At 53.9% G+C, this 25,540-nt stretch overlaps 9 protein-coding genes across 9 annotated transcripts; 4 read left to right on the top strand and 5 right to left on the bottom strand.

Moving 5' to 3' along the window:
• Nucleotides 1–1,402: 1,402 nt before the first annotated feature.
• ATEG_07879 (fungal specific transcription factor domain-containing protein) lies at nucleotides 1,403–3,527 on the top strand (the record flags this gene model as incomplete). Its single annotated transcript, XM_001216500.1, has 6 exons — nucleotides 1,403–1,504; nucleotides 1,724–1,896; nucleotides 1,952–2,392; nucleotides 2,448–2,707; nucleotides 2,755–3,249; nucleotides 3,337–3,527. The coding sequence occupies 6 exons, from the start codon at nucleotides 1,403–1,405 to the stop codon at nucleotides 3,525–3,527; spliced, it is 1,662 nt and encodes a 553-aa protein (XP_001216500.1).
• Nucleotides 3,528–5,346: 1,819 nt separating this feature from the next.
• On the top strand, nucleotides 5,347–7,771 carry optB (small oligopeptide transporter, OPT family; the record flags this gene model as incomplete). The annotated part of the gene is made up of 2 exons (XM_001216499.1): nucleotides 5,347–7,048; nucleotides 7,107–7,771. 2 exons carry the CDS (start codon nucleotides 5,347–5,349, stop codon nucleotides 7,769–7,771), a joined length of 2,367 nt encoding a protein of 788 aa, XP_001216499.1.
• Nucleotides 7,772–8,170: 399 nt separating this feature from the next.
• Nucleotides 8,171–9,866, bottom strand: ATEG_07877 (cytochrome P450; the record flags this gene model as incomplete). The annotated part of the gene is made up of 3 exons (XM_001216498.1): nucleotides 8,171–8,612; nucleotides 8,710–9,522; nucleotides 9,568–9,866. 3 exons carry the CDS (start codon nucleotides 9,864–9,866, stop codon nucleotides 8,171–8,173), a joined length of 1,554 nt encoding a protein of 517 aa, XP_001216498.1.
• Nucleotides 9,867–10,563: 697 nt separating this feature from the next.
• ATEG_07876 (DNA cross-link repair protein PSO2) lies at nucleotides 10,564–14,151 on the bottom strand (the record flags this gene model as incomplete). The annotated part of the gene is made up of 5 exons (XM_001216497.1): nucleotides 10,564–12,123; nucleotides 12,179–13,143; nucleotides 13,375–13,458; nucleotides 13,815–14,065; nucleotides 14,138–14,151. 5 exons carry the CDS (start codon nucleotides 14,149–14,151, stop codon nucleotides 10,564–10,566), a joined length of 2,874 nt encoding a protein of 957 aa, XP_001216497.1.
• Nucleotides 14,152–14,868: 717 nt separating this feature from the next.
• On the bottom strand, nucleotides 14,869–15,292 carry ATEG_07875 (uncharacterized protein; the record flags this gene model as incomplete). Its single annotated transcript, XM_001216496.1, has 3 exons — nucleotides 14,869–15,081; nucleotides 15,143–15,200; nucleotides 15,252–15,292. The coding sequence occupies 3 exons, from the start codon at nucleotides 15,290–15,292 to the stop codon at nucleotides 14,869–14,871; spliced, it is 312 nt and encodes a 103-aa protein (XP_001216496.1).
• A 1,209-nt stretch (nucleotides 15,293–16,501) lies between these two features.
• ATEG_07874 (uncharacterized protein) lies at nucleotides 16,502–17,173 on the top strand (the record flags this gene model as incomplete). Its single annotated transcript, XM_001216495.1, has 1 exon — nucleotides 16,502–17,173. The coding sequence occupies one exon, from the start codon at nucleotides 16,502–16,504 to the stop codon at nucleotides 17,171–17,173; it is 672 nt and encodes a 223-aa protein (XP_001216495.1).
• Nucleotides 17,174–17,705: 532 nt separating this feature from the next.
• On the bottom strand, nucleotides 17,706–20,666 carry ATEG_07873 (uncharacterized protein; the record flags this gene model as incomplete). Its single annotated transcript, XM_001216494.1, has 1 exon — nucleotides 17,706–20,666. The coding sequence occupies one exon, from the start codon at nucleotides 20,664–20,666 to the stop codon at nucleotides 17,706–17,708; it is 2,961 nt and encodes a 986-aa protein (XP_001216494.1).
• A 1,660-nt stretch (nucleotides 20,667–22,326) lies between these two features.
• ATEG_07872 (ribulose-phosphate 3-epimerase RPE1) lies at nucleotides 22,327–23,230 on the top strand (the record flags this gene model as incomplete). The annotated part of the gene is made up of 3 exons (XM_001216493.1): nucleotides 22,327–22,569; nucleotides 22,672–22,905; nucleotides 22,967–23,230. The coding sequence occupies 3 exons, from the start codon at nucleotides 22,327–22,329 to the stop codon at nucleotides 23,228–23,230; spliced, it is 741 nt and encodes a 246-aa protein (XP_001216493.1).
• Nucleotides 23,231–23,651: 421 nt separating this feature from the next.
• ATEG_07871 (uncharacterized protein) lies at nucleotides 23,652–24,748 on the bottom strand (the record flags this gene model as incomplete). The annotated part of the gene is made up of 2 exons (XM_001216492.1): nucleotides 23,652–24,323; nucleotides 24,533–24,748. 2 exons carry the CDS (start codon nucleotides 24,746–24,748, stop codon nucleotides 23,652–23,654), a joined length of 888 nt encoding a protein of 295 aa, XP_001216492.1.
• Between the last annotated feature and the right edge of the window lie 792 nt (nucleotides 24,749–25,540).

Below are 25,540 nucleotides of genomic sequence, written 5' to 3'. Positions count from 1 at the left end.
ATTCGCTTGCCACTGCATCAATTAAACCCCATGGTTGGCGGAGTCTGGCAACCGATAGTCAAGATGATATCAATCATTATCTTCCTGAATATTTCAGAACCTCCGACGCGTGGTTCGTGCGAGGTAAATTCCCGTACTGGATTCCTACTCTGCGCGACCGCCTTCGTAGTTCGCGCAACCGTAGGACTGTCCATGTTTGGGAATTGTTCGTGCTACACTGAGTCATTGACGTTAGGCAACAGAATATACTCTTTTGCGAGCCAACCACGCGCAGACTGAGCTCAACGTCCCCGTACAACCAATCTGGTGCGTTGTCAAGGCATCACCCACGCCGTTGCACCACCGTCCCATAGCCAGAACAGCGTGGTCGATGGGAACACAAAAAAAACTGGGCCACAGCATCAGAGGGTGAAAGAGAAATATCGTTGTGGAGGTATGGCTTCCGCATGCCTTGTGGCACCGTAGCATTGGCCCCATGCACTGAGTTTCCACGACGTCGCCTCCACGAGAGTCCTGCACAAGCCCTGATTCAGGCGGGAGATTGCAGCCTCAACCATACCGTTTCAATGCGGATTCCATCATACATGTCTTCCGCGTCGGCGGTCTTCATCCGTGCGCGTGTCCTCGGAGCTTGTATGTCATCGCGATCGTGACTCTTGCTGTTGTTCAGGAGATAGGATTTCTGACAGATCGGCATGTGATGAGTGGCCTCTGACAGTCTAGATAGACTTACATTGCACAGGGATAATGCAGGGGCCGTATGCGCGATGATCTATGATTCAGGTGGCTGAAGCTTCCAAGCTCCAGCTTCTGATGTTGTCTGGTGGATTGTATCTAGGTCGAGACTCGGAGAATATACATCCTGCGTAGAGATATATATCGAGACATTAACCATCAGATAACAAAATCATGTTTGTAAGGGCTGCTGAAAACCACGCCCAGAGAACCGAGACGCATAGTGTATATCTTGAAGGCAACCACCGAATTTCCTGACTTAACGAGATGGCGGGATTTGCAACTAAAGAGGAAAACGAGGCGGGGCCGGTAGCGGGATGACGGGTTTGCCGGTTCCGGGCCAGACCATCGTTGTTGTTCTCTGCTACTACTCCCCACCTTCAGAAATACATTCTCTCTTCAAACTCCAAATGAGGTAAAGGCTGTTTTTGGAGATATGTTGCACTCTGGATATAACGCGGTCCTTTTTTACCTTCCCTCGCGTTAACTTCATATCATGGATCGGCCATCTGAATCGTACGCACGATTTCCCCTTTGGCAGACACTGCTGACCCCAGACTCAAAGACCAAGTTCAAAACGAGGCAAAAAGGCCTGCACAGAGTGCCGGCAACAGAAGGCAAGCTATCAAATTCGACGCCGATACACTGCTAACACGATCTAGGCAAAATGCGACGCCTATTTGAAGCAGAGTGCACCGTGTACGCGATGCGCCAAACTAAGACTCCGATGTATCATCTCCGACGGGTTCCAGCGAGAGCACAAGCGCCAGTATGTAAATCTGAGCTCGTTGTGTCTCACTGAGATGGAGCGAATAACACCAACAGGCGGCTGTCCGAGTTGGAACAAGAAACAAATGAACTGCGCAAGAAATTGAGGTCGTCGCAAAGTGTCGTCCCGGAACCCTCGCCAATTGCCATGTTGACGGCGGCCGCAGAGATGGGCCAGGAAGCCGCAACAAATGTGCCCGATCATAATCTAACGCCACAGTCGCAATCTCCGTCATTGTCCCAACACCACCCCCTACCGCGTTCCATCTCTCTGGGGCCGACGTTGCCGAGAATCGAGGCAGGGCCGGGAGATCGTCTTTCGGATCCAACTGTGCCGCGTGTTTTGAATAATGTTACTGTGGTAGCGGAAGAGATTGACGAGATATTTGAACTGTGCGTCTTGTCGTTGGCCCCTTACCCTGCGGCCGTAAACTCACAACCCGTGCAGTTTTTTCCAGCAGTATGCCCAATTCGTTCCTATACTAGACCCGCAGACTACACCAAACGCGTTCTACGCTCAATGCCCGCTCATCTTCTGGGCTGTAATCGGTATAGCCTCCCGGACATACCCAAGGAACCCGACTTTGTACGTCGCCTTAGCGCCTAGCATCATGGAAATGGCCTGCCTGGCAATAACGTCAACCTCAGCTCCCTCACACATTATCCAGGGACTTGTCCTTGTCCTGTCCTGGCCATTTCCTAAGGACACTACTCGATCCGAATTGACGTTCCCTTTGGCGGGCATGCTGCTGCACATCGCCATGCAGAACGGACTTCATATCCCAATGTCCAGTCATGAGTTTGCGAGAAAGAAACTCCCCATGCCGTCGGAAGCAGACATGGTTCGGCGGGCTGAGCTTTGGGCGCATTGTATGATCATATATCAACGGTAGGTCCTTGAGTTAGAAAAGTCATCTCCCTTCTGCTTTCGCTAATAACGATAGTGCTTGCGTAATGAAGGGCCACCCGCCCCGTTGCCTGGGGGAGCTGGAGCATGATATCTCACAGCGCCAGTGCCTACACCAGAAAATATCACCGCCACTGGCGTTGCAGATAAGGTGCCAAGAGCTAGTGGCACGATGTAGTGCAGCAGTTCTCGAGCTTGGAGTCCGCACCATGACTCCTGAACAAGAAAGGTCTTTGGATATCCTTCTGCGTACTTACGAGGGCCAGATTGCGGATCTCGAGGCCCAAGCCGCTTCAGGTAACTCCTCGAATTAGCGATATAGAAAACATACTAATCTTCCGAAGTGGACGATCGATTGCATACAACCTTGTCTCTTCTGTGCATTCAGTCTTTGCACTTTCTTAAAAACTATACCATGATATCCACCAATTGCTCGCCACGCATTGTGAATACGGCATGCACGGTTATCGATCTCGTGGATAGTCTCGCGCAACGCCTGCCGTGTTTGCCAGTGGCACCCTTTCATGTGTATTCTGGAGTCCTCCTGTCGTCCTGCTGTATTCTGCGAATTCTCAAAGGGTCCACTTCACAGGGGGTGGACGTTGACAGAGCGCGGAACTCGTTCTTCACCTCTATAAACCTGGGAAAACAGATGACCGTGGGCAGCAATGATATGGCAGCGAAGATGGTCTTGGTCTTGAATCAATTATGGAACAGCAGCAAGGCTTTCCGTAAGCCCGACGGGGTTGAATCAACCGCACTGCGTATCCGGAGCAGGCTCGTGGTTAGTCCCGTCGTAGACGCCGTATGGTGGTGGCGGGATGAATTTGACCCGCATGGTAGGTTTGGCAATGTACCCCAGGCCACTACCTCCGACGGTTTGTAGCACCACATCCAGTTTTCTGATCGCTTACTGATAGCTCTAGGAACCGATGCCAGCCGGGATCACGTTACAGGCACATCAAAGGCTGCTACTAGCTGTGCGGAGCGACAAGACCCTAGCCTTTTTGATGATCAGTTCCTTGCAGATTTCGAATGGGCTCTTGGAGACGAGGGCCTGTTTCTGCCTACAGAACCCTACGGTACATGGCCGTCTAGCGGAGCTGCTCTTCCGTGACCAGTGCAGTGCTGGTGATGGAGGAATCACGTGCCTTTTCTCCCGAGTAGTGGATGGATACTTTGACAGCAAATTCTGAGGTCAACGCGATTTTTTAGAGCATTGATAATAGGGTACGATCTGATTCCGTCAATGCCTAACAACCGAATGTCCCATGCACAACGATTCACTGGCCGCTGCGGTATTTTGGGCCCTTGGAAAATGCCAGCGCCATCTCCCACCTTCTCCGGACCGCATGGACTTGCAACTACTAGCGGTATCCGCACATGGCCTAATGACCAGTCGCCTTATCTCCAGGGCTGCATTAGTTAGCATGTGGTATTCACTCCATCATAAATCGAACCCCCACTGCAAGGCCAACCAGGCTACAACGAAACAACCAGAACCCTCCAACTCCATTCGCGCCATTGATTGGCATTACTTATCAATCCCCGCAACCCGCGACGGCCCGACGGATAACAATTTCAAGCCAGAACAGAAGTTCGTTTATTTCTATGTTTAGCATATTACATCGTGATTCAGCCACTGTCCTCTGAGCTGCGGACATAAAGAGTGTTCTTTTGCCAGATGCGCCACTGTGAACATTCTGATATCAAAGGAGATAGGCAACGCACTCGCCTTTCAAAAGCTTTGGCTACACCCGTGCGCCATGTGGGCCAGGGATATGTGGACTAGACCTGCTCAATTTCCATTTCCAGCAAATTCTCCGAGATCATTCCGGTGTGCTAAGTCTCTAGCTCACTCTCTACTGCGGAGTAAAACAAAAAATTCGGGTAAATATCGGACTGGGACGCTAAATCTGTCTCGTGGTTTCTGCGTTGCATCTAGGTCAGCGCTAACGACAACAAGCGTCTTACAACCCCTGTTAGCGCCACTCATTCTGATTTTAGACTTGCATTTTCTTATCTAACTCAAGCTCGCCTGGCGCGCATTGTGGGTTATGGCTACCGGAAGGTGTACCTTTATCTTCTTTACCACAATATGTTCACCATTGGTGGGGTATCACGTATTGTTCTTGTCCCGTCGGTCTCTCCGCAGCTACATCTATCTACAGAGACGTACAAAGTCGTCCTTGTTGAGACGGCGCACTGCCTCTGGGGTGCAGCGCCTCTTGATTCCAAGTGTCGAGTTCAATACTGACATCTCGCAGCTACCATACAGATTGACCTGTCTGTACGTCGCACCGTCTCTCTCCGGCGCCATGTCGACACGATAAAGGAGACCCGGCAAAACCGACGGTCCAGATTGCAACCTGGGTCAGTCGCAAGCCACTTTTGATTCAGATCCCTGACGGCGATGCGTTGTTGACGCCCATTTGGATTGGCCTGGAGTTAGACTTGTCTCGATCCAACCATGCGGTGTAACGCGCCCCCTCAAAGAGATCAAGCGGTTCCATTCCAAATGGTAGTCTTGCTCTGCGAATAGTAGACACAATGCTGCGTCCGTCTGTAAAGATCGGGAATGCCCGCAATCTTGGTATCTGGCCTACCTCCATACAGGCAGATAACGTCTGTTTATCCCTCAAACCAGCCAATCATTTCGGTCATCATGCCCCCTGGATGGAATCATTTTTGCGGGCCATTCTCATATCAGGGTTACATCCATCGTGGGATTTACAAGCGGACGATTGGCCCATGAGGGCATTACACCGACTACAAGTCATAACAACCTTCCATATTATTCACTTCTCCCTCTTTGACATTTTTCTTTTAACCCACTTCTCCTTCTCATCTTTCAAATCCTTCCGCTTCCCTACTCTCCCCTCGCAGTGTGATCAGTCCTGTATCAACCACCTCACCTCCCTGTCAATCACACAGGCATGGACGTGAAAACCAAAGACACCGCTGTTATCACCAGCCCGGTGGACGAGGCCGCCCCCGAGGAGGCCGCGATCCATCTCAAGAACCTGAGGTCCGAACATGCGTGGGACCCCAACCTGCCTGATGAGGTCGCCGACGAAATCGACGGGGCGCTGAACACCGATGACAAAGGAACCAAGCTGGAGGTCACACAGGAACTCCTCGACAACTCTCCATATCCGGAGGTGCGTGCAGCGGTGGTGAACTACGATGAAGGCGGGCACAGCAATACCATCCGCGCCTGGACGATTGGCCTTCTCTTCGCAACCATTGGCTCAGCGCTTAACATGTTGTTCTCACTGCGTCAGCCATACATCATAATCCCGTCCTATGTCGCACAGGTCGTTGCGTACCCCGTTGGCAAGGCGTGGGAGAAGGTCATGCCCAACAAAGTGTTCAGGTTGTTCGGGATCGAATGTAACTTGAACCCGGGTCCATTCAGCAAGAAAGAGCACACCCTCATCGTCGTGATGGCCAATGCCACCTTCGGCGGGGGTGCGGCTTACTCTACGGACGTCCTCCTCGCGCAACGTGCGTTCTACAAGCAGCGCTACGGCTGGCCCTTTGAGATCTTCCTCACCATCTCTTCGCAGATGCTGGGTTTTGGAGTCGCGGGCTTCTTCCACCGGTTCTTGGTCACGCCGGGCGCGATGATCTGGCCGTCAACCCTTATCAACACCACGCTGTTCACCGCGCTCCATGACCACAGCAAACCTGACCCGCGCAAGGTCTCCGGATGGACCATCGGCAAGTACCGCATGTTCCTGTACTGCATGATCGGCTCGTTCGTCTGGTACTGGTTCCCTGGGTACATCGCGCCGTTCCTCAGCGTGTTTGCGTGGGTGACGTGGATCAAGCCGAAGAACGTGGTCATCAACCAGCTTTTCGGCGGATGGACAGGGCTGTCGCTTATCCCGATGACCTTCGACTGGACGCAGGTCTCCGGGTTCAACTTCAGCCCGCTGATCGCGCCGTGGCACGCCATCGCCAACACCCTCATCGGCATGGTCGTCTTCTTCTGGATCACCACCAGCGGCCTACACTACAGCGGCGTCTTCTACTCCAAGTACCTCCCGATCAGCGACTCCAACAGCTTCGACAACACCGGCCAACACTACAACGTGTCCAAGATCCTGACGCCGCAGATGACCTTCGACGAGCAGAAGTATAAATCCTACTCGCCGCTGTTCCTGTCGACCACCTTCGTGCTGAACTACGGCCTCGCCTTCGCCACCATGATCGCCATCCTGGTGCACACCGCGCTCTTCCACGGCAAGGAAACCTGGACGCGGCTGCGCAACTTTCGCCGCATCGAGGAAGACGTCCACGCGCGCCTGATGAGCCGCTACCCCAGCGTGCCGCTGTGGTGGTACGGTGCCGTCGTGCTGGTCATGGTCGGCATGGCGCTCGGCGTCAGCCTCGGCTACCCGACGCACCTGTCGTGGTGGGCGCTCTTCGTCGCGCTGCTCATCGGCAGCGTGTGGTTTCTGCCCTGCGGCATCGTCCAGGCCACCACCAACATCTCCATCGGTCTCAACGTCATCACCGAGTTCATCATCGGCTACATGCAGCCCGGCCGCCCCATGGCCATGATGCTCTTCAAGACCTACGGCTACATCACCATGTTACAGGGCACGTACTTCTGCCAGGATATGAAGCTCGGTGGGTCCTCCCCCCTTCCCTGTCTAACCCATCCAGCCCTTCCATCTAACAAGCATAGGCCACTACATGAAAGTCCCACCGCGACTAACCTTCGCCGCCCAAATGATCGCCTGCCTCTGGTGCTCAGTCGTGCAGGTAGCAGTAATGAACTGGGCGCTCGCCACGATCCCCGGCATCTGCACCACCACCCAACCAGACCACTACCAGTGCCCGAACGGACGCGTATTCTTCAACGCCTCGATCATATGGGGTGTTATCGGCCCGGAGCGTATGTTCTCCTCGGGCCAGCTGTACTCGTCGCTCATGTACTGCTGGCTCGCCGGCGCCCTACTGCCCGTGCTCATCTACGTCGGCGCGCGCGTCTTCCCGCGCAGTCGCATCCGCTTCCTCAGCGCTCCTATCATCTTTGGTGGAGCTGGACTGATTCCGCCGGCCACCCCGTTGAACTACCTTACCTGGGGCATTGTTGGGCTCATCTTTAACAAGTTTATTCGGGACCGCTGGCGCGGCTGGTGGATGCAGTATAATTATGTGCTGTCGGCGGGACTGGATGTCGGGTTGGCCCTGTGTACAATTCTTATCTTCCTGGCCTTGAACATGACCAAGACTACGTTTCCCTCCTGGTGGGGTACGGACATTGCGTCAAATACCTTGGACGCGGAGGGCACGGCGGTGCAGATCGTTCTTCCCGACGGAGAGAAGTTTGGGCCAAAGTCGTGGTAGGTGGGCGATGCGTGAGAGTTTCCATTAGTTTTCCAGAGACATCGTGTGTTTCTATCGGGGGGTATTCTACGGCTGCAGCCGCTGAACAATCTACGAGCATGACTTGAGAATATCAGAATCAGGTTAGGTATCATGGATGCATCTAGCATACAACTCGTCCACCGAACAAGACCAGTAAACAAATCCAAATGCACTGTACAAGAAATTGTATTCATAACTCGCGTAGACAAAGTTCCTAGTTCATCGAGTCATCAAATGCGAGGTGGCGAGCGACGCGATGGTCGTCGGTGCTCGCAGGCATACCGGTAATTCCTCCCAAGTATATATGGCCAATCCATCATATATATATATTCCCAACGGAATCGGGCGAAGAGTCCAAGAAAGCGTTCATCTGTTCGCTCAGGCGGGAGTGCGACGCTTCATGCCAACGATCAAGCCCAGAGGCTTGCGGAGGAAACCCTCGCGGGTCTCCATAGGGCCCTTCTGCTGCATCTCAAAGTCAAAGAGACGGAAGACGGTACCAGCCATGACGAGAAGCTCCATCTCGGCAACGTTGCGGCCGACACAGGCGCGGGGACCAGTGCTGAAGGGGATGAAAGCAGCCTTCTGACGGGGGGTGAGACGGGCTGGATCCCAGCGCTCGGGAACGAACTTCTCGGCGTCAGGGCCCCAGATCTCGCGAGAACGATGGATGGTGTAGCTGGGAACCGAAACGACATCACCCGGGTAGAAAACATGACCGGAGATGTTGATCGGCGGAGATCCGGCAGGAATCTCACGGGGAAGACCCATGGCAGAAGTGCTGTGGATACGCATGGTTTCCCAGATCACCCATTGGAGGCTGAGGAAAGCAAAAGGTTAGCGCAACCAAATTGTTGGGTATGGAACTCGAGAGTTGGGGTCAAGGGAAAGAATGATCGGCGGGCGGGAAGACTTACTAAGGGATATCCTTGACCATGGAGTGGGTAGGAACATCAACATCGGCGGGAATAGCCTCGTCCAAGACCTTGTGGAGCTTGTCGATCACACCAGGAGTACTCATACACCAGTAAAGAATGGCGCACGCCGTGTTGGAGGTGGTGTCCGAGCCCGCAATCAATTGGGTGAGGGCCTCGGCGGTGAGCTCTTCGCGGCCCAGTTTGTTTCCATTTGCGTCCTTACCCTCCATGAGACGGGCCAGGAGATCGACCCGGGTGTTGTTGGCCATGACTTCAGGGCGCAGGCGCTCGTTGACACGGGCGATCGCAATACCAGCTAGGTTCTCGACAGCCTGAATACCGTCCTTGAAGAACCGGTCGGGGATGTACTTGGCGTAAGGGATCAGAGCGGGAAGAGTACCGAGAGTAGCCGAGACTTCGCCGCGACGGTTCAGCACTTCAACGGCCTGAACGTAGGTGGGGGCAGCGTCGGCAGACTTGCGCATTTCCGCGATGTCCTGGCCCTTTTCGAGCATACCGAAGGGAGCGCCGAAAGCGAGATCACCAATGATGTCGAAAGCGAGGAAGTTGAACCAGTTGAGGGCATCAATGGTGGCATAGCCCGAGCGAGGGTTCCCCTGGGTCTCGGACAGACGCGTCCACTGCTTGACGAAGAGCTCGATGTTGTGGTGGATGTACTGCTCGAACTGACCGATAGACTTCATACTGAAGGTATGAGAGACGGTCTTCCGCTTGCGGGTGTGCTCAGCGCGGTCACGAGTGTTGAACAGACCACGACGGATGGAGACGAAGGCGTCGTAGAAGTCACTAAGTCTGGTGAGTTGCGAATCCTGCCATATGCACAAAAAGGGGACCTACGCCTTGAGGAAGCCGTTTCCGTGGCCGTAGATGGCGTTGATCGCGGCATCATCGGCGATGGAGACATGACGAGGAGCGAGACGGACGAGTTTACCGTGCTTCTTATGGAGGTTGTCGACGACCTCGAAGCGGTTCCCCCTACGGGCCTGGATCAGCAACCAGAGGTTGGTGAACCCGGCGACACTGGGGGTGGGAATGGAGCGCAGATGCCATCTCTTGAGGTAGGGGACGATGTAGTAGGCGGCAACCGCGGCGAGGAGGAGGTAGGCCGGGTTGATGGCGGCGAGATCGGCGATCATGCTGGGTAGGAGGAGAGAGGAGGAGAAGAGGAAGAAGAGAAGACGACAAACAGAGAAGAAGAGATATAGAAGAGAGAGAAGCAAGTGGGGACACGTGCAGGATTGACAGCCGTTGCACTAGCCAGATGAGGTAGGTTGATTCCTGAGGCTTGCCGTCGAAGATTCCTGTATACAACCAAGTAGATAAGACAGAAAGAGTCTGATCAGTCCATAATCCAGGAAAGATCAAATTCTAAGAGATTAAGTTAAATGAAGAATGTTTCCGGCGTGCCAACACCCACTGAGGACGCCCGTATTTATGAGCGACGTGCGGACTGCATCCCCGAGGCAAAGCCAACCGGACGGAACGCAAGATCGGGAGTGACTGATATGGGGATGGCGCGACGGCAGCCGACTTTCACCCCCGCTGCTCGGCTATCCCTCGCTGCTGGCTCGCCGGGAAACGTGGAGGGGGCGATCCTGGCGCATCCCATGGTTCATCTTAGCTTACATGTTGTACTTGGCCTTTATAGCGACTGCCATTGGAGCAGTTGTCTCGTGGCGCCCAGGGTTAATTCCCGGGGGTCGGTCCGGATGACAATTTAGTATGCCATCTCCTTCCGCTGACTGTCTCCCCGGATCCTTGTTTATGTATGTAGGTCTTATATTGCAGCATGCATTATGCATCTATGTACAGAGTATATACACCCGACATTCGTCACCCCCATCCCGCTCCCCGGTACAGTCCACTCTTCCTCTTCTCGGCCTCCCACCGGTCTATCCAGGCCTTCATTCGTTCCCGACTCTTCCGGCTGCCCACGTTCACCGTGGGAATCACCCGTCCAATCCGCAGCGCACAGCAGAACATGGTCAGCTCCCGGAACGAGCTGTGTTCGCTGTACGGCACCCCGAAACACGCGCTCTCGCTGGTACTCCCCCGCTGAGGCAGCAGGTCCTCCACCGTGAAGGGCGTCTGCCACTGGGCCGAGTGCAGCACCGTCGACACCGGGGGATTCTCAAGCTCTCGCCCCTTTGGCGGGCGATAGGACCATCCGGTGGGACGGAATCCCACCACTCGCGTGAAGTGCGGCTTTAGCGAATCCAGGTAGTCGGTCAGCGTCTCTGCACGGATTTCAAACAACGTCTGCATATGCACCTGTGCGTCCCGCGGGTTGTCGGTCAGCAAGGAGGACAGCTCCTCGTCCTCCAAACAGGCGCATACGCGCTGTTTCGCAGCCGTTGCGTAGATCTTGCTCTTCAGTGCGCGTGCGATCCCCAGGCAGATCCGCTCCTTGCCGATACTGTACGTCCCAACCACCACCAAAAGTCGTCCCTTCGGGCGAGATGACCCGTCCGTCGACTTGCCCGAGGACAAAAACTTCCCCATCATCCCGTTTACCCCTCGTGTCAGCCACGACATGGCCCCGTCCTCTGGCCCTTTGTCCAAACGGACGCTCAGCTCCGCACATGCCTGGATGACGGCATCCTGGCTCGGAAACCCGTATTTAGGGTTTAAATACGTGGTGTCGAGGTAGCAGACATCGATCCGCTGTGGTCGCTTCTGTCCTGTCGTCGAATCAACAATCTCCGGGCGCAGGAGATGGTGTTGGATATGCGTCGGAGATGCTCGAAAGTCACCACAATGAAGCACCCGCTGCAATCTACTGCCGGGGTTGGGCCCTGTAGGTTTCTCGAACAGAAACAGCGCGCTCCCGGGACAATGATTGGCGTCGATGAGAGTCACCTGCACACCGCCAGTTCCCGGGACTTCGGTTGTCCGTTCGAACTCGAGCCCAACAAGCCAACGTGCGTCCACCTTGAGCTGCTGCCGTACCAAATTGGCGGTCGCTCGACTGCAGTAGATTGGTCCGTGCTTCCAGGACGATGTCAGACCAACGTAATGGTCACTGTGGAAATGACTCAGGAAATAAGCACTACATCCATCCACCGCACCGTAGCGAAATGCGTCCACGCAGATGGAAAATCCCGTGATAATCTTGTAGAACGGACACGTTCGTTGGTAGGCCTGCTTCCCTCGCGAGGCGACCTCATTTGCTGCCGCTTCCGCCCACGCCGTGTCTTCGGCATTCCCAGCCATCAACCGGGAGAAGGCAGAATTTGGCTTCGTCGACGCAGAAGAGTAAGGGTCTTTCTGCGCGGCTCGAGGGACTGCAGCCCGGTCTCGCGCTGTAGCCGGTGGTTCTACAGTCTCCCCTGCATCCGTAGAAACCGTCCTCGTTTTTCCATCGAGACAGTCGTTAACATGCATCGATGCGTTCTGTAGTCGGTTTTAGCTGTGCACCCTGATGTGGTCCACTGGGAAAGAAACATACAGCTTCACTTAATCCGCTCAGTTCGGTTTCGCACACCGGGCACAGTATACTTTCGCCTCCTGGTTCCACAGGACTTCCCTCAATCCCCAAATCTTCAGTCGAGTCGTCTAATTCAAAAATTGCATCCTCGGGCCTGCCCTCACACGGCTCTAAAAAGTCCCTTTCTCCGGCGAACTCATCCTCTTCTATATCGTCAAAATTCGGATATTCATCATCTTCGAAATGGCAGTGGCTCGTGGCTTCTCTTACCAGTGGTGGAACGGCGACATCGGACGGTCGTGTAGCGTCATTCGGGCGGTCCTGGCGCATGGCTGATTCTTCCGTCACGGTGCGCGTGTTCGGCAGCGGCTCCATATTGTTCGCCTCCTCAAACCCCGGGACCTCATCCTCACTATCCGACTCGTCGATAAATGGTCCGCTCACAGTCCGCGGCTTCACAGGGACAGGGGTATCGCCGTTCGATCGCGGCTCAGCACCCGGCGAATCTACCTTCCGCCGCTTCACCGACGACCCATTCTCATTGTACCTCGCATCCTCTTCCTCCTTCGCCTTCTCATCTTTCTCATCTTCACCCTCCCCCCAAAAATCCTCCGGCGTCAGCGATCGCTCTCGGGTCGTCCCCTGGGCGGACGTGGTTCTCGCGCCACGCGGATCATCCAAGAACAGCCCACCCGCCGAGTTGCTGGCCGCCGAACTGCTTTGTTTCCGGAAATAGGGCGAGCTGCTTCCACTCCCCGGGGACCGGTCGGACTTGGTCACGAACTGGGTGATTCGGGGCTGCCGCGAGGTGGCCTGCGGGGGACCATCGCTCTTTTGGAAGAAATTCAGAAGGCTGCCGTTTCGTTTCGCGGATCCTTGGGCTTTGTTTCCCGGGCGAGCCCTTGCCGGTGTAGACGTCTTTTTCTGAGAGAATCCAGCCATGTGATTTTGTCGAGTGACGAACGGGTCGATGGGCGAGGTGTTGGCTGGAATCGAGGGGCAAATATGTCGGTCGTAAAGGGGCGAAGGTGGTTAGAGTGACATGTTACCGAGGCTCATGCGCAGTTGAAGTCTGAATATCTCGCTATGATTATAGTGTCGTCAGCGTCGTCTATGGGATAAGGAAAGATTGAGGAGAAAAGGCGCGTGGCGCGGGAACTCGATTTCCGCGTCGCGAGATCACGTGATATTAATGGGCTACAATTTGCACCGTCTACAGAACCAGCCGACCAGTCTCTGGGAGACTCCATTCCATTTGAAGAGGCGCAAGACATCACACCCCTGGGCAATGTCGCTCAAATCTAGACATTATTCAAGTAGCGATCCGCGGGTAGATCCATGCACTGACGGTCGAACAGAACCGCCCGACCTCATCCTCCGTCTGCTCTGCGATTCCAGACGCAAAAATCCACCTCCCAAACCCTCGGACATCGCGCAATCGTCTAGTGGTTTCACTGTAGACAACTCATTCCGGAAATGCAATAAGCGACACATCGTGATCGTGAAGAAAGAAGTAGGGAACATAACGGGTGGTGTGACGGCGAGGAAATCACCGGGCCTTTCCAGCCTGGTTCGCGGCTTCTGCAAATCGACTTGTGTAAGCATTGCGACTATAGACCCCTTGAGTAAGGGCAAGGGGATGTCGTCGCCCACGTACCTCTCCTTGTGGCGTCCTCCAACAGGCCAATGTCCACTTCCGACCGGGGCAGCATCACGTAGCGCACCACACTGCCACGGATAAACATGTTCTTGACCGACGACAGGTGAGGATATTTGTCCAGGTCGAGGACGTCGACATCGTCCAGCTTGATGTTGAGGTATTGGTCAACGGACTTTAACGTCCCGCGGATACGGATGTCATTTTTGAGCTCGATCGTGACGGTCTGGTTGGTGAGGGTTTTGAAGAAGCTGGCAGCTTGTTAGATATAGTGTCTTAGGGGTGTATGAGAGACTCTTAGGTCGCCCTTGGCCACGACTAACCTGAAGAAAAGCATGGTGTCGGTAGGAGTGCGATAGAGGGGCAATTAGTCGAGAGTTGTACGGTTTGGTTTTAGAGCATCGCTTCGCAAGTCAGGTGAGGTGAAATATGGGGCTTTTTTTCCGCCTGCACTAAAATGAGTTGTGAGGTCGGAGAAGGGGTAATTGCAGTGGGAGAGATTCAATCGTTGAAGACGATGCTCGTCGTCACGGCCGCCGCAACCTCATTATCGCAACCAAGTTGGTCACGTGACGTGCTCATCTTCTGGTCTTTCGTTCAGTCGAACACTGGAAATGACGGTCACTAGAATAATTATCTGCAGTATAGTACCAGATGATAAGAGTTTTGAGGCGATGCTCCTGTAGACCACAAGAAGTCTATAGCATTGAGTGTCCGCACTCGCACAATCTGATATATATTTTGCGTCCACTTGGTTCCTCATCAGCATCATGTCCACCTATGCGGAACAAAATGCCATGCAGCATGCACCCATGTTTATACGAATTCCTTAGACACATCGCCCAAGGAATGCAAGTCTTACCGCGATGGAATGCAGCAAACTTAGGTTCGAAGGTACCTTAGTTGAGCTACGTCTTACAGCCAGAGCAGATCTACCAACGAACGGAATGTATTGAAAGCGCAATTGTCAGATATTCGGCTGATCTGTATACAAATATAAAGGACGCATCACGATAAAAGCACGGTATAACCATCGAATCCTGTCCCGCCGCCTCTACCAGGCCACACTGTCTCCCGCACCGCCCTGCGTACAGTAGTAGTTGAGCTCATCTCCTCCGATATGGCTGCCCTTAGATTCGCAGTAATAGAGCAAGTCCCGCTCGCTCTGCAGAGTACAGTCGGGGCACTGATCCCACTGCTCGTCACCAGTGTTCCGCGCTTTGTAGGCGCGGCATGCGCTTTCTGTCGCGTTTCGGTTGTACACTTGCTATGTGGCCGTCAGGAGGGTCTTGTACGTCGTCAGGACTCGTTGAGGGGTAGACACTTACCACTCCTTTGCCGGGAGTGTCGACACAAACACCCTGGGTATGCAGGTCTGCAACGGCACTATGAAAGGTTAGCGTTGGAGTTAACTAGATGAGCAGGAACATAACGAACCCAACGGCCAGAGCTGCAATGATGATCGAGGTAGAGACCATATTGTATATATTGATAGGAAATTGTTGATCTCGCAAGAGCAGATTCACAATATCGCACTCTGAACAGGCAGTGCCTCCAAGATTTAAACCATTTGATATCTGACCCATACTAGTTTCTATATCATTTCCAGTCTCCCTCTCGGTGAAACTTCAGCTCTGCGACATTTTCTGCTCGGCCAAGCCAGACCCTCCGAGGATTCGCCGTATGCAGATTGATCCTAGATGCTCACCTCCTGAGCTCATAGAAACGTCGTAGTATAACATGGCTTGGCATATTGCTCTTCTGTCACGCCATGTCCCCAGGTGGACCCTGTTCCGCTCTCATAGTTCGGCCGGACACGTGGATCCGTTTCATCTATCACTGATTGACCGAAACACGCCCTCTCACAGAAGGAGAATCCTCCTCATGGGAATCTTATCTAGCTGCGATCAGAGACGATCGTCAGGCGTAAGGTTTGGCAGCCCATGTCCCTGCAGCTTCAGGATCTAGTCTATCGTCTGAACTAACTATTGGGGACTAAACTTTCCGCACCACGCAGCCGTTGCACCGGTCGATCCTGATCATGGCCTTACCCCGTGGGCCTGTCGATCGTCGGAGTACAGTACACTCCGTGGTTTTGAAACTCCCGTCGGAGTTTAGCTGTCGTGCTGTTCATGCTGTTGAAGGACATACTATGTTGAGGAAGCAAGTGTAGGCCAACCTACAGGATTGAGACAACTATAAAATTGCATCAATCAACATTCATGGCTATTCCTTCATGTCTATAGGGGTTACTACGTTGAAAGGCCTGGCTAGCTCTAAGCAAGTCATTTATCACTTAATAGACCTCCGCTGAGCTAATGAACCTCAGTGATGATCTGCATAATCTTCACCCTCATGGTGGAACTAGACAAAGCCAAATTAATTAACCTCTCGTCATCTAGTTACTCTATATGATGGCTTGGTATACTCTCCTGGATATTCCTCGGAGTTATATGCCTGCAGAAGACGATATCACGTTTCAGATGCTCCGAAGTTCCAACGATGACGGATCCGACAGCAAATGGCTCCTCATACTGTTCAACACTAGCCTTACTTGAAAGTCGGATATCTCTTAGCAAGACTCTAAATAAGCCCTCTCTCCCATTACCATCCCAACGTCCTGATCTCTGACCAACCATCCAAGCAATCCTACTTTCCCTCCGAGTACACTCATCCAGTCCGACACAATGAAAGCCCCATCCCTGCTCGCCTGGCTCTGCGCCAACACCGCGCTGGTAGCGGCTCTACCCTCCAGCCAGTCCGGAACTGGCCTGCACTTCAGCAATGCGACAGCGGACATTGCCCACTCCGCCCGGAAGCTCCACGCCATCGGGCCCAGCGGCAGCCATTCACACAAGGTCGGAAAACGCTCCAGCGCCGAGTTCATCATCCCCCTCCCCGACGAAGATTTCCTCGGCTGGGACATCGCCATGTCCACGATCATGCACGCCAACGAAGCCGACGCCACCGTGGCCATCGCCCAGGGCCAGATGATCGCCAACAGCATCCAGGTCGGGACGACGTTCACCGGCACCGTGGAGAGCTTCCTCTCTGTCGCGACAACCATCAACTACCAGTGGACCGAGACCTCCACGCTCACCGGCACGGTCACGATGACGATCCCCAAGGGCAAATGGGGCGCCATCGTCAGCAACCCCCTGACCCATCGCAAGAGGGGATACGTGTTTAGCGGCCAGCCCGGCAGCGGCCAGTACGAGTACTGGCAGGCCGATTCGTTCACCCAGGAGACTTATTCCTACGGGCAGAACTCCCTGTCCTGGGTCAAGGGTGTCGTTACGACTTGCTTGGGTGATACTTATCCCCTCCCGCGTTGCAACGGACAGGGTGAGCTGGATTAAGGGGTTGTGTCTGGCTGCAGCAGTGTTCTCAAGGAACAGTTGATCTGATTTTGGAGATTGGACCCGGCCCGGCACAAGCGTAAAGTCCTTGCGGTGTTCGTGAGATTTGCTTACATGTATTTATTTGCGACTTTGCCTATAGGATGGGTTCATTTCTATCGTCGCTACAGCGTGAATGATCGTAGAGTTCCAACGTGATAAACTCCCAGATATTTATATAACTACTAGGTAGACTCCATTTGTGAATTGACTTACTTGCATTTCAGCATGTGGATCAGCATATCGAAGCGCACAATCATTTGTTTATTTCAATTGAGCCTAGCATGGCAAAGTGTGTCCTAACGTATCACTCATGGTTTCACATCAACTATATCATCACCATTCATACCAAGCATACATTAAATTAGTCATCGCCTCCAGGGCGGATCGGGGTATCAAATGAGGCCGTTGTGCATGTAACAAGAACGCGACAAGCAAAAGCAAAATAAAAGAGTGTAGACAACACACAATGTGCAACAATGTGCAACCGAGTCTAACGGTCAGCCTTCTGGCAACCATGAGATCTCTTCTTGCGCTGGGGTTTCCTCGCCCAGCCAGACACACAGGTCCAACCAGCACCGTTCTTGCGACCCTCGTCAAAGACGCTACTAATCCTTTCGAGTAACTTGCTTGGCTCACGGCCCATCTCGATCTGCAACTTGAGAAGCCACTGCTCCCACATCCAGCCGCCGAACAGACCAGAAATGCTGGCAATATCGCTAGTACTTCCCACAGGGCCATGGACAGCCTCGTATCCTTCGATCTGGCTCTTGACTCGGGGATCTGGTGTCTCTCTCGGCAACTCCTGCTTGATGGGCTCAGTCCCCATGGGCATGAACAGCCATGCTCGCTTGACATCGATGAAGTTTCCTTTGCGCAGTCGACACAAGAAATTCTTGGTGGGCGTAGGATTGTAACCTCTCGTCTTCAGGTTGAAGGCAAATTCAATGGACGTAGCTGAAGCGTATGGTCCAGCACGGGAAACTTCTGCGTCCATCACGAAGAACTCTAGATACCCTCCGGGCTTCAGACACCGGTAACATTCCTTGATACAGAGGTCGTATTCATCCTGGTTCTCGCCCACAGGGATTTCCGACTTCAGAAATGCCGGGAGGGAGCGAGCTGAAATGACATCGAACTTGTTGTTGGGGAATGGCAGCTTCCATAGTTGGGACACATGCACTTGACGGTGATTCACAGGTCCTTTTATGCCGCGATTAACCACTTGATGGTCGGTATACGCAGTATAGACGGTGACGTGAGGATAGTCGTGTGCAAGATGCCACGCCCATTCACAGGATGCGTGTCCACCCAAGTCCAAAACCCGCAGTCGACGTCCGGAATTCCCCGGGGTCTCCATAGACTTAACGGGCTTGAGGTAGCGCGATGCGGGGCTTGCGATAAGATTCCCACCGTTGAGATACTTAAGGGCGTCCATGGCCCACAACGGCTGACTGATTTGAGAAAGCACCATTTGCTCTTTTTCCAACATGGAGAATTGCGCTTTCTCTGCCAAGACCGATGAAATGACCGAATTCCGCGGAGCCTGAGAGAAGGGTCCCTTGTACGGAGGACGCTCTGGGGATACGAGTGCATAATAGCCCAGCAAGCAGTTTTTGTGCATGTCCACGAGACCGATGCGGATGGACTGGACGGCGTCGAATCGAATGTTGCGATGCAGAAAGGTATCCCGCCGGTTGGACTGGTCGCGCACAGATCGAAATCCTCTCCAGTAGATCGAGTCTTGACTCGCCAAGGCTGAGGGATGAGAGCTAGGAGCCTCGGGAAATGTCTCGGCGAAACGGACAGACTTTTTGCGGCTGACCTGAGGCACACTGTGCCCTGTGTCGTCCTCCGAAGTTGTGTCGATGATTTCTCTAGCAGTATCGTCATCAGGTGTGTTGACAGGGTTAGTTTCGCAGAGCGCAGCGAGATACGAAGCTTGTGCCGCTAGCCATACGCTGGTCCGATCCAGACTCGCCATGGCTTTCTTCTGCAGCTCGCTCTCATAATTCTCATCTTGTTCATCAAGGTCCTGCGATACGTTCTTCCTGTTGAGTTCATGAACAGCATCAATGCCAGGGCTGTTTGGACTGTCTGGGTGCTCTGCCAGCGGAAATTCGTTATCTGGAGGTATCCGAATCGCCGTCAAAGGAGGCTGTGGTGCATATACAGCGGTCAATTGCTCTTCTGCAGGGGGCTCGGAATATTCGACGACGTGTTCGACAACCTCTCCCTCGTCTCGGCTAAAGGGGAGATTGTAAAATCCCATGGCGGTGGCTGACGACGGAGGTATATTACTATTGACCCGGGGAATGGACCAAGTATGGCGCGCCCGAGGGCCCAAGGAAGCGAAGAAACCACCAGGAGAGGGGATACTGAGCCCACTGAAGCTGTACGACGATAGGGCCGACGCTGGGGTGGCATCATCTGCACTTCGCGGTCGTTCTGGTGTACCGATCTGCCACATCTCTTCGTCTCTATCCGAGGTCTCAGACCAAGGATCTGGCGTGCCGTCAAGTGGAATGTGTCGAAGAGTTGCCAGGGCATCGTCTGGCAGAAAAACGCCTCGGTCAGAAGGAGTGTGTTCTCGTTCAATGTCTGACCCGATACTGAGGGATGCTGATCTCCCTCTCCCGGGAATGGAAGAGAAATCTCCCAGGACCTGTCGCCAATCCTCGTCGGGGTTTTCGATCGCGATCTCAATGCTTTGGCTGTCGGAGTCTGTGTCGGGGTTCGAAACACGGGGATTCTGTTCGTCATCCGTCACCGCACGTACACGAACCTCCTGCGCATTCCAATCGGTGTCGGGGAGGGATTGAACATCCGGAGTAGCGGGAGCGCTGATGTTTGATACTTGGTCCGAGGAGACACTCCCGTCGAGCGATGGTGGGGCATGCACAGCCGGAACTGCGTGACCAAGTATCGACAGAGCTGCTGGAGAGACCGGTATCTTTGCCGGTGGAGTGGGCGGCACAGGCGAGCTCTTGGGGGCGTTGTGGAGTGATGGCCACGTCGTTGATGAGGGGATCGTGAGACTTGGGTAGCGATTGCGACTAGTCGTGGATACCATCGAATCTCTTGTCGTGGGTGTTGTCAAGCTGGTTGGGCGAGTACTCGTAAACGACATGCACTCTTCACTGGCTTCGGATTCCTCGTCGGTGGCATCATAGAGGTCGTCCAAAGACTGCATTTGATGCTGCCATTCGGTATCCGAGCAGGATGATACCGATCCTGCTGACAAGGGGGAGAACAAGCGCCTTGTCCTCGAAGACGGGAGGTTGTTCGTCTGCAGTCTTAAGGAACGCTTGGAAGAGGACTCGAGGGGCCTAGAGCTATCAACGTGATCCGTCCTGTCTTGATACTGCGTCTCGCGCACATCCTCCAAGATGGGATTAAGCTTCGTCCCCCGGGCCTGCCGAGGGGGCGGACATGAGCGAAACGAGTCGGCCATCGTGTCTTGGAAATCTGTCCAGCAAACTTCCCGGAGATTATTACGAATGCAAAGATCTATTCGCGGTCGACTCGCTCAACGGGTCGATCGACGCGAGGAAGAGAAAGAAAGATCCGACGACCAAGCTACCAGAGCCTGGTTACGATCGAAGAGAGAGCAAACAAACAAAAGGAATGAAGAAGCCTGCAGAAGATCCAACACCAAGAGGCGAAGATCGCGACCTGGCGCTTGGGACTGATAAATATTCTCGACAACTGAGGGGTTGCATAGAAGCGATCCTACGGCGACATGGCTTTCGAGTCATCATCCGTGCAGAAACTAATGCACCATTGCGCACAAACAGCTGGGGTCTCCAGGCCTTTAGCACATCTTAAGGGGTCATCATTGGATGGATTCGACTGGGCGCGTCGCCCATGAAGCCTCCCAGCCCTCTGACAGGAACACCAGAGGTGACATGGAGTGACATCTTCAAGGCTTCAGGCCGAGAGACACCAATCAGCGATGGGAGAGGGATCCTTGAACCTGCACAGAAGCGCCGACCATGATGGGGCTGGCTCAGATGTGTGTGATTGGTAAGCCCGAAGCGCCGAGGGGGGCCTATCTTTAGAAAATCCATGGAAGCCCCCAGTGAATGACGATCAGTTGAGAATGGAGTGGGATGGTTTGAATTGTTTGGTAGGCTAAGGAAACCATTTAGCCCTTTTGGGTGAGCTTCGGACCAGAGACGACCGTGACAAGGACGGTGACGATCGCACATGTCCCCGGCAAAGTTGTGATTCTTCCGGATCATTGATGTTGATATGGATTTCTGTGGTTTTCTCCGAGGAAGTCCATCGACCAGGGAGGAACACCATCGAAGCGACGAGTCGGTTGGGATGTGGGTAGGACAGGATGCTTAGCCTATAGTACACCAGTGCACCAGTGCATCAATGCATCGTGGATTCGTGGCATTGCCTCCCCCTCTTGTGAAGATGGACGTCTATTGATGGAAGATGAATGGGGTCAGGAAAGACCAAAAACGGAGATTCCGTCCAGATTCTCGCCCAACGGCCTTCGCAAAGGTCAGCCGACCAGCAGATCGGATATTGATCCGGGATGGATTCAGCGGCCAAGAGAGAAGAGCAAGGGGAAATTGGTTCCCGTGACCCCCAACACGGGCGGTCTCGACCTGATCCTGAGGCGTCCAGGCATCCTCCACGTGCGGCCATCGGCCCTAGCCCTTATCATCCTTCCCAATCGGGCTCTCCGGGACTGACGTTGACCGGAAAAGGCGGTGATATCAGTTTGACTACGGAATGATGATTACCTTATTATATTAGGGGACCCATCCTGTGTCCCTTCACACAACCACTAAATACGTACACCCTTTCTTTTTCCACATCCCACGCCCCCATCGTCGTTTGAGCATTCTGGAAGAATAGATAAATTGCCCTTGTCTCCTCCGTGACTGTCACTCTGTTCCTTTTCCCTCTTTCCTTGGTTTTCTTTCCCGTTTCCTTCGGGTTCCATTCCATCGAATCATCATCCACGGTTTTATACATACTTTATATACTCCGGATCTCCCGAACCACGAGCTACCCTATATCTCCTCCTTCTATCTTCTCCCCATCTCCATCCTCCCCTTCATCTCTTCCTCCCTTCTAGTAAAGATACCGCCACCATGTCTCCCCCCGCAATTATCGCCCCCTCCATCCTCAGCGCCGACTTCGCCTGCCTCGGCCATGAATGCTCGACCAAGATGGACCAGGGTTCCGATTGGCTGCATGTCGACATCATGGACGGCCACTTCGTCCCTAACATGACCTTTGGCGCGCCCGTTGTCACCAAGATTCGCTCCCACGTCGCCCGTCCGACTGAACCCCACGGAAAGGGGACGTTTGATTGCCACATGATGATCATGGAGGTGAGCAATTGCCACGGCCTCCCACCCCCCTCCACCCCTCCATCACCGCGGACCCGCAACTGATCATCCCGTTCTGCTTTCTAGCCACATAAATGGGTCAAGGAATTCAAATCCGCCGGCTGCGATCTGTACTGTTTCCACTATGAGGCCGCCATCGCCTCCGTCGCCGCCCAAGATCCAACCGACACCTCCACCACCCGCCGCACCAGCCCGCGCGAGCTCATCCGATACATCCACGAACAGGGCATGCAAGCCGGCATTGCAATCAAGCCCGACACCCCCGTCGACGTATTATGGGATATCCTCGAGAGCAAGGATGAGCAGGAACGCCCCGATGTGAGTGGCCGTGACGTGGTTCTGACTTCATCCGCACAGAAGGGCTAACGTGCTGTTGTAGATGGTCCTGGTCATGACCGTGTACCCCGGCTTCGGCGGACAGAAATTCATGACCTCCGAACTGCCCAAGGTGCAGGCCCTGCGGGCGCGATACCCCAACCTCAACATCGAGGTCGACGGTGGACTGGGTCTGGGCACCATCGACCAGGCAGCGGAGGCTGGTGCCAACGTCATCGTCGCTGGGTCGGCGGTATTTGGCGCCCAGGACCCGGCCGACGTCATCGCGAAGCTGCGCGACACCGTCAACAAGCACCGCACAGAGTAATTACTTGGTTTAGAAAAGTTCCGGCCATGATATACGAGGGCTTCTTGTTGATACGAGTATAGTCTTGTACATGCCTTGCTGTAATTTGTTCATCTTCTGGGTTCGGCATTACTTAGGCGCATGTGACGACGAAAAAGAGACGGATGTTTATACATTTTCCTTTTGGGAAACAGGTGTCTGGAGCGTTGATCGATGGGTTTATACGAATAATAATGACGTGAACAAGAATCGATGTACCTGGCCTTTGGGCTTGAGAGAAAATATGCCATTAAACACTGCATAAAACAGAAACTTGGTATCTTTACAGAAAGAGGTACATATGAAACAACGCCAGGTCGTCTGCATCCCTCATTAGCGTCGCAAAGTCCAGCTCCAACCACTTATGCCCCGACTCGGTTTTTCGATCTCGAGCGGCTCGTCTCTACTTCTTTTCTTCCTCGTCCTCTGACACATCTTCGATAGTGTCCCCCACTTCGCCCGGTGTCGAACTCATGAACCCTGTTTGCCCACCGGATATGGACTTGCGGAGGTCCTGGGCAACCCTGCTCTTCTCCTCGGGCGAAGTGGCCGAGACGATCGAGCCCCGATGGTGCTCAATCAGGCCTAAAGCTTCAGCGTTATCAGCACGTAAGTTGGCAGAGGATTCTGCGGCGCACTCTGGAACCAGAGGCGGCCGGACGGGACTCTCTGCGATCTCAGGAGCCACCGACAACCGGTGACATACAGTGTCTTTAGTCTTCTCTGCCTGTTTCTCCTCGCTGGCTGCGGCGGGTGCTGCAGACGTCGTCGGAGTCTTGGTAGCATTCTCCTTAGCCTTGGAGGCGGCCTCCTCGCCCGCCTGCCGCAGGGCGACCGAGATCGAATCGTCCTTCTGGGCTTCTTTCGCAGGCGGGTTCTGGATCTTGATGGTGCTCTGTTTGGGGGCGGCCGGCTCAGCGGAGGGCGTGGGGGTGGACGCGGTGCTGGTGGAAGTAGGCTCGGCAGCGGCAGCGGCTGAACTGCTCGTCGCCGGAAGACTATCGATATCCTCCACACTGTTAACCTGCATTCTCAGCTCACCGTACTCGTTCCATTCTTCGATCTCCTCCAAGTCCTGCAGGTGTTTCAGACTGGTTAATGACGTGTGCATGGAGATAGAACTATAGCAACAGAACATATCCTCGCCTATCCTATACAGGAAAAGCCGAGCTCATGATCGCCATGCAGCACCAGGGGGTCAGCGTTTCCCCGCCCCCCTGCGTCCGCAGTGCATTTCAAGAGGCGAGAGAACAGACAGGGACCGGAAAGGAGGGATGGACCTACACCGACAACTGTGCCATATTTCACAAGGCCCGGGAGCTTCTTGCCCTTGGAGCGACGGCCCCAGAGCTTGCGAGCTGCATCGTCGGTGGCGACGTCAATTGCGCGAAATGGGAGTTTGTTGGCCTTGAGGATCGTCTCCAGTCGTGCAGTAGCGGTGACGATATGGGACGACCCCGCAGTAAGGGAAGTGTAGAGGTAGAGGGTTGGGTCGGACATGGTGGATATGGATGCGTTGGACGGAGATTAAAGGACCGGACGCGATGGAGGCAGAAGAATAGAGGGGTGATACGGTGTAAAGAGAGGAGAATCGGTGACGAGGTGGATTGTGCGGCAGACGCGCTGGACCGTGTGTATCTCCAACGCCGGCTCCTCTTCGGGATTCAGCGCAGAACGGGTATGACGTGGCTGCACGCCCGATCACGTGGTGTTCAGGAGTAAAGGGCTGAGGTAATCGGATTATCCTCGAAAACAGGTGATGCAATTAGTTGACTGCTTAGAGAACTTTTACGGAGTATTTCCGTAGAATGCTTGGGGGATATCGACGTTGGAACTCATGTAAAACCTCATGGAAAAGATCGCATTTTATACACCCCCCACATCTCTACGTCAGTATCCTCCACGTTCCTGCCATGGAATGTTATTCTCCATATGCGGCGTGGCAACCTGACGTCAGACCAAGCCTGCCTCTCCAGCAGTTCCCATGGCTTCACTTGACTTATGAGCCAAACTATCATCAAAATCATAGGACGCTCCAAACTCCACACAGGGAATTCACCGTCTGTTCACCGGCATCCCCAGTATCTTTTATATGCATGTCTCTGCTGCATGCAAAACCTACATCATTTGTTTGCCACAGGAAGAGTGCGTCTGGGTCGTTGGGAGGAACAGTGGATGTACGAACCCTAGGACTAATTGCTTCAGGGCATGCTGATGGCTATCTATCCTCGAGCTGCTGGTATTGATGCGATGACAGTACATACTAGAACCGAGAGGAAGAATCCCCGTTTC

This window comes from Aspergillus terreus, genomic scaffold (genome assembly GCF_000149615.1).
Source record: "Aspergillus terreus NIH2624 scaffold_11 genomic scaffold, whole genome shotgun sequence".
Taxonomy (NCBI): Eukaryota; Fungi; Ascomycota; class Eurotiomycetes; order Eurotiales; family Aspergillaceae; genus Aspergillus; species Aspergillus terreus.
The sequence above is the reverse complement of the archived record's forward strand: the minus strand, read 5'-3'. Positions and strand labels throughout refer to the sequence as shown.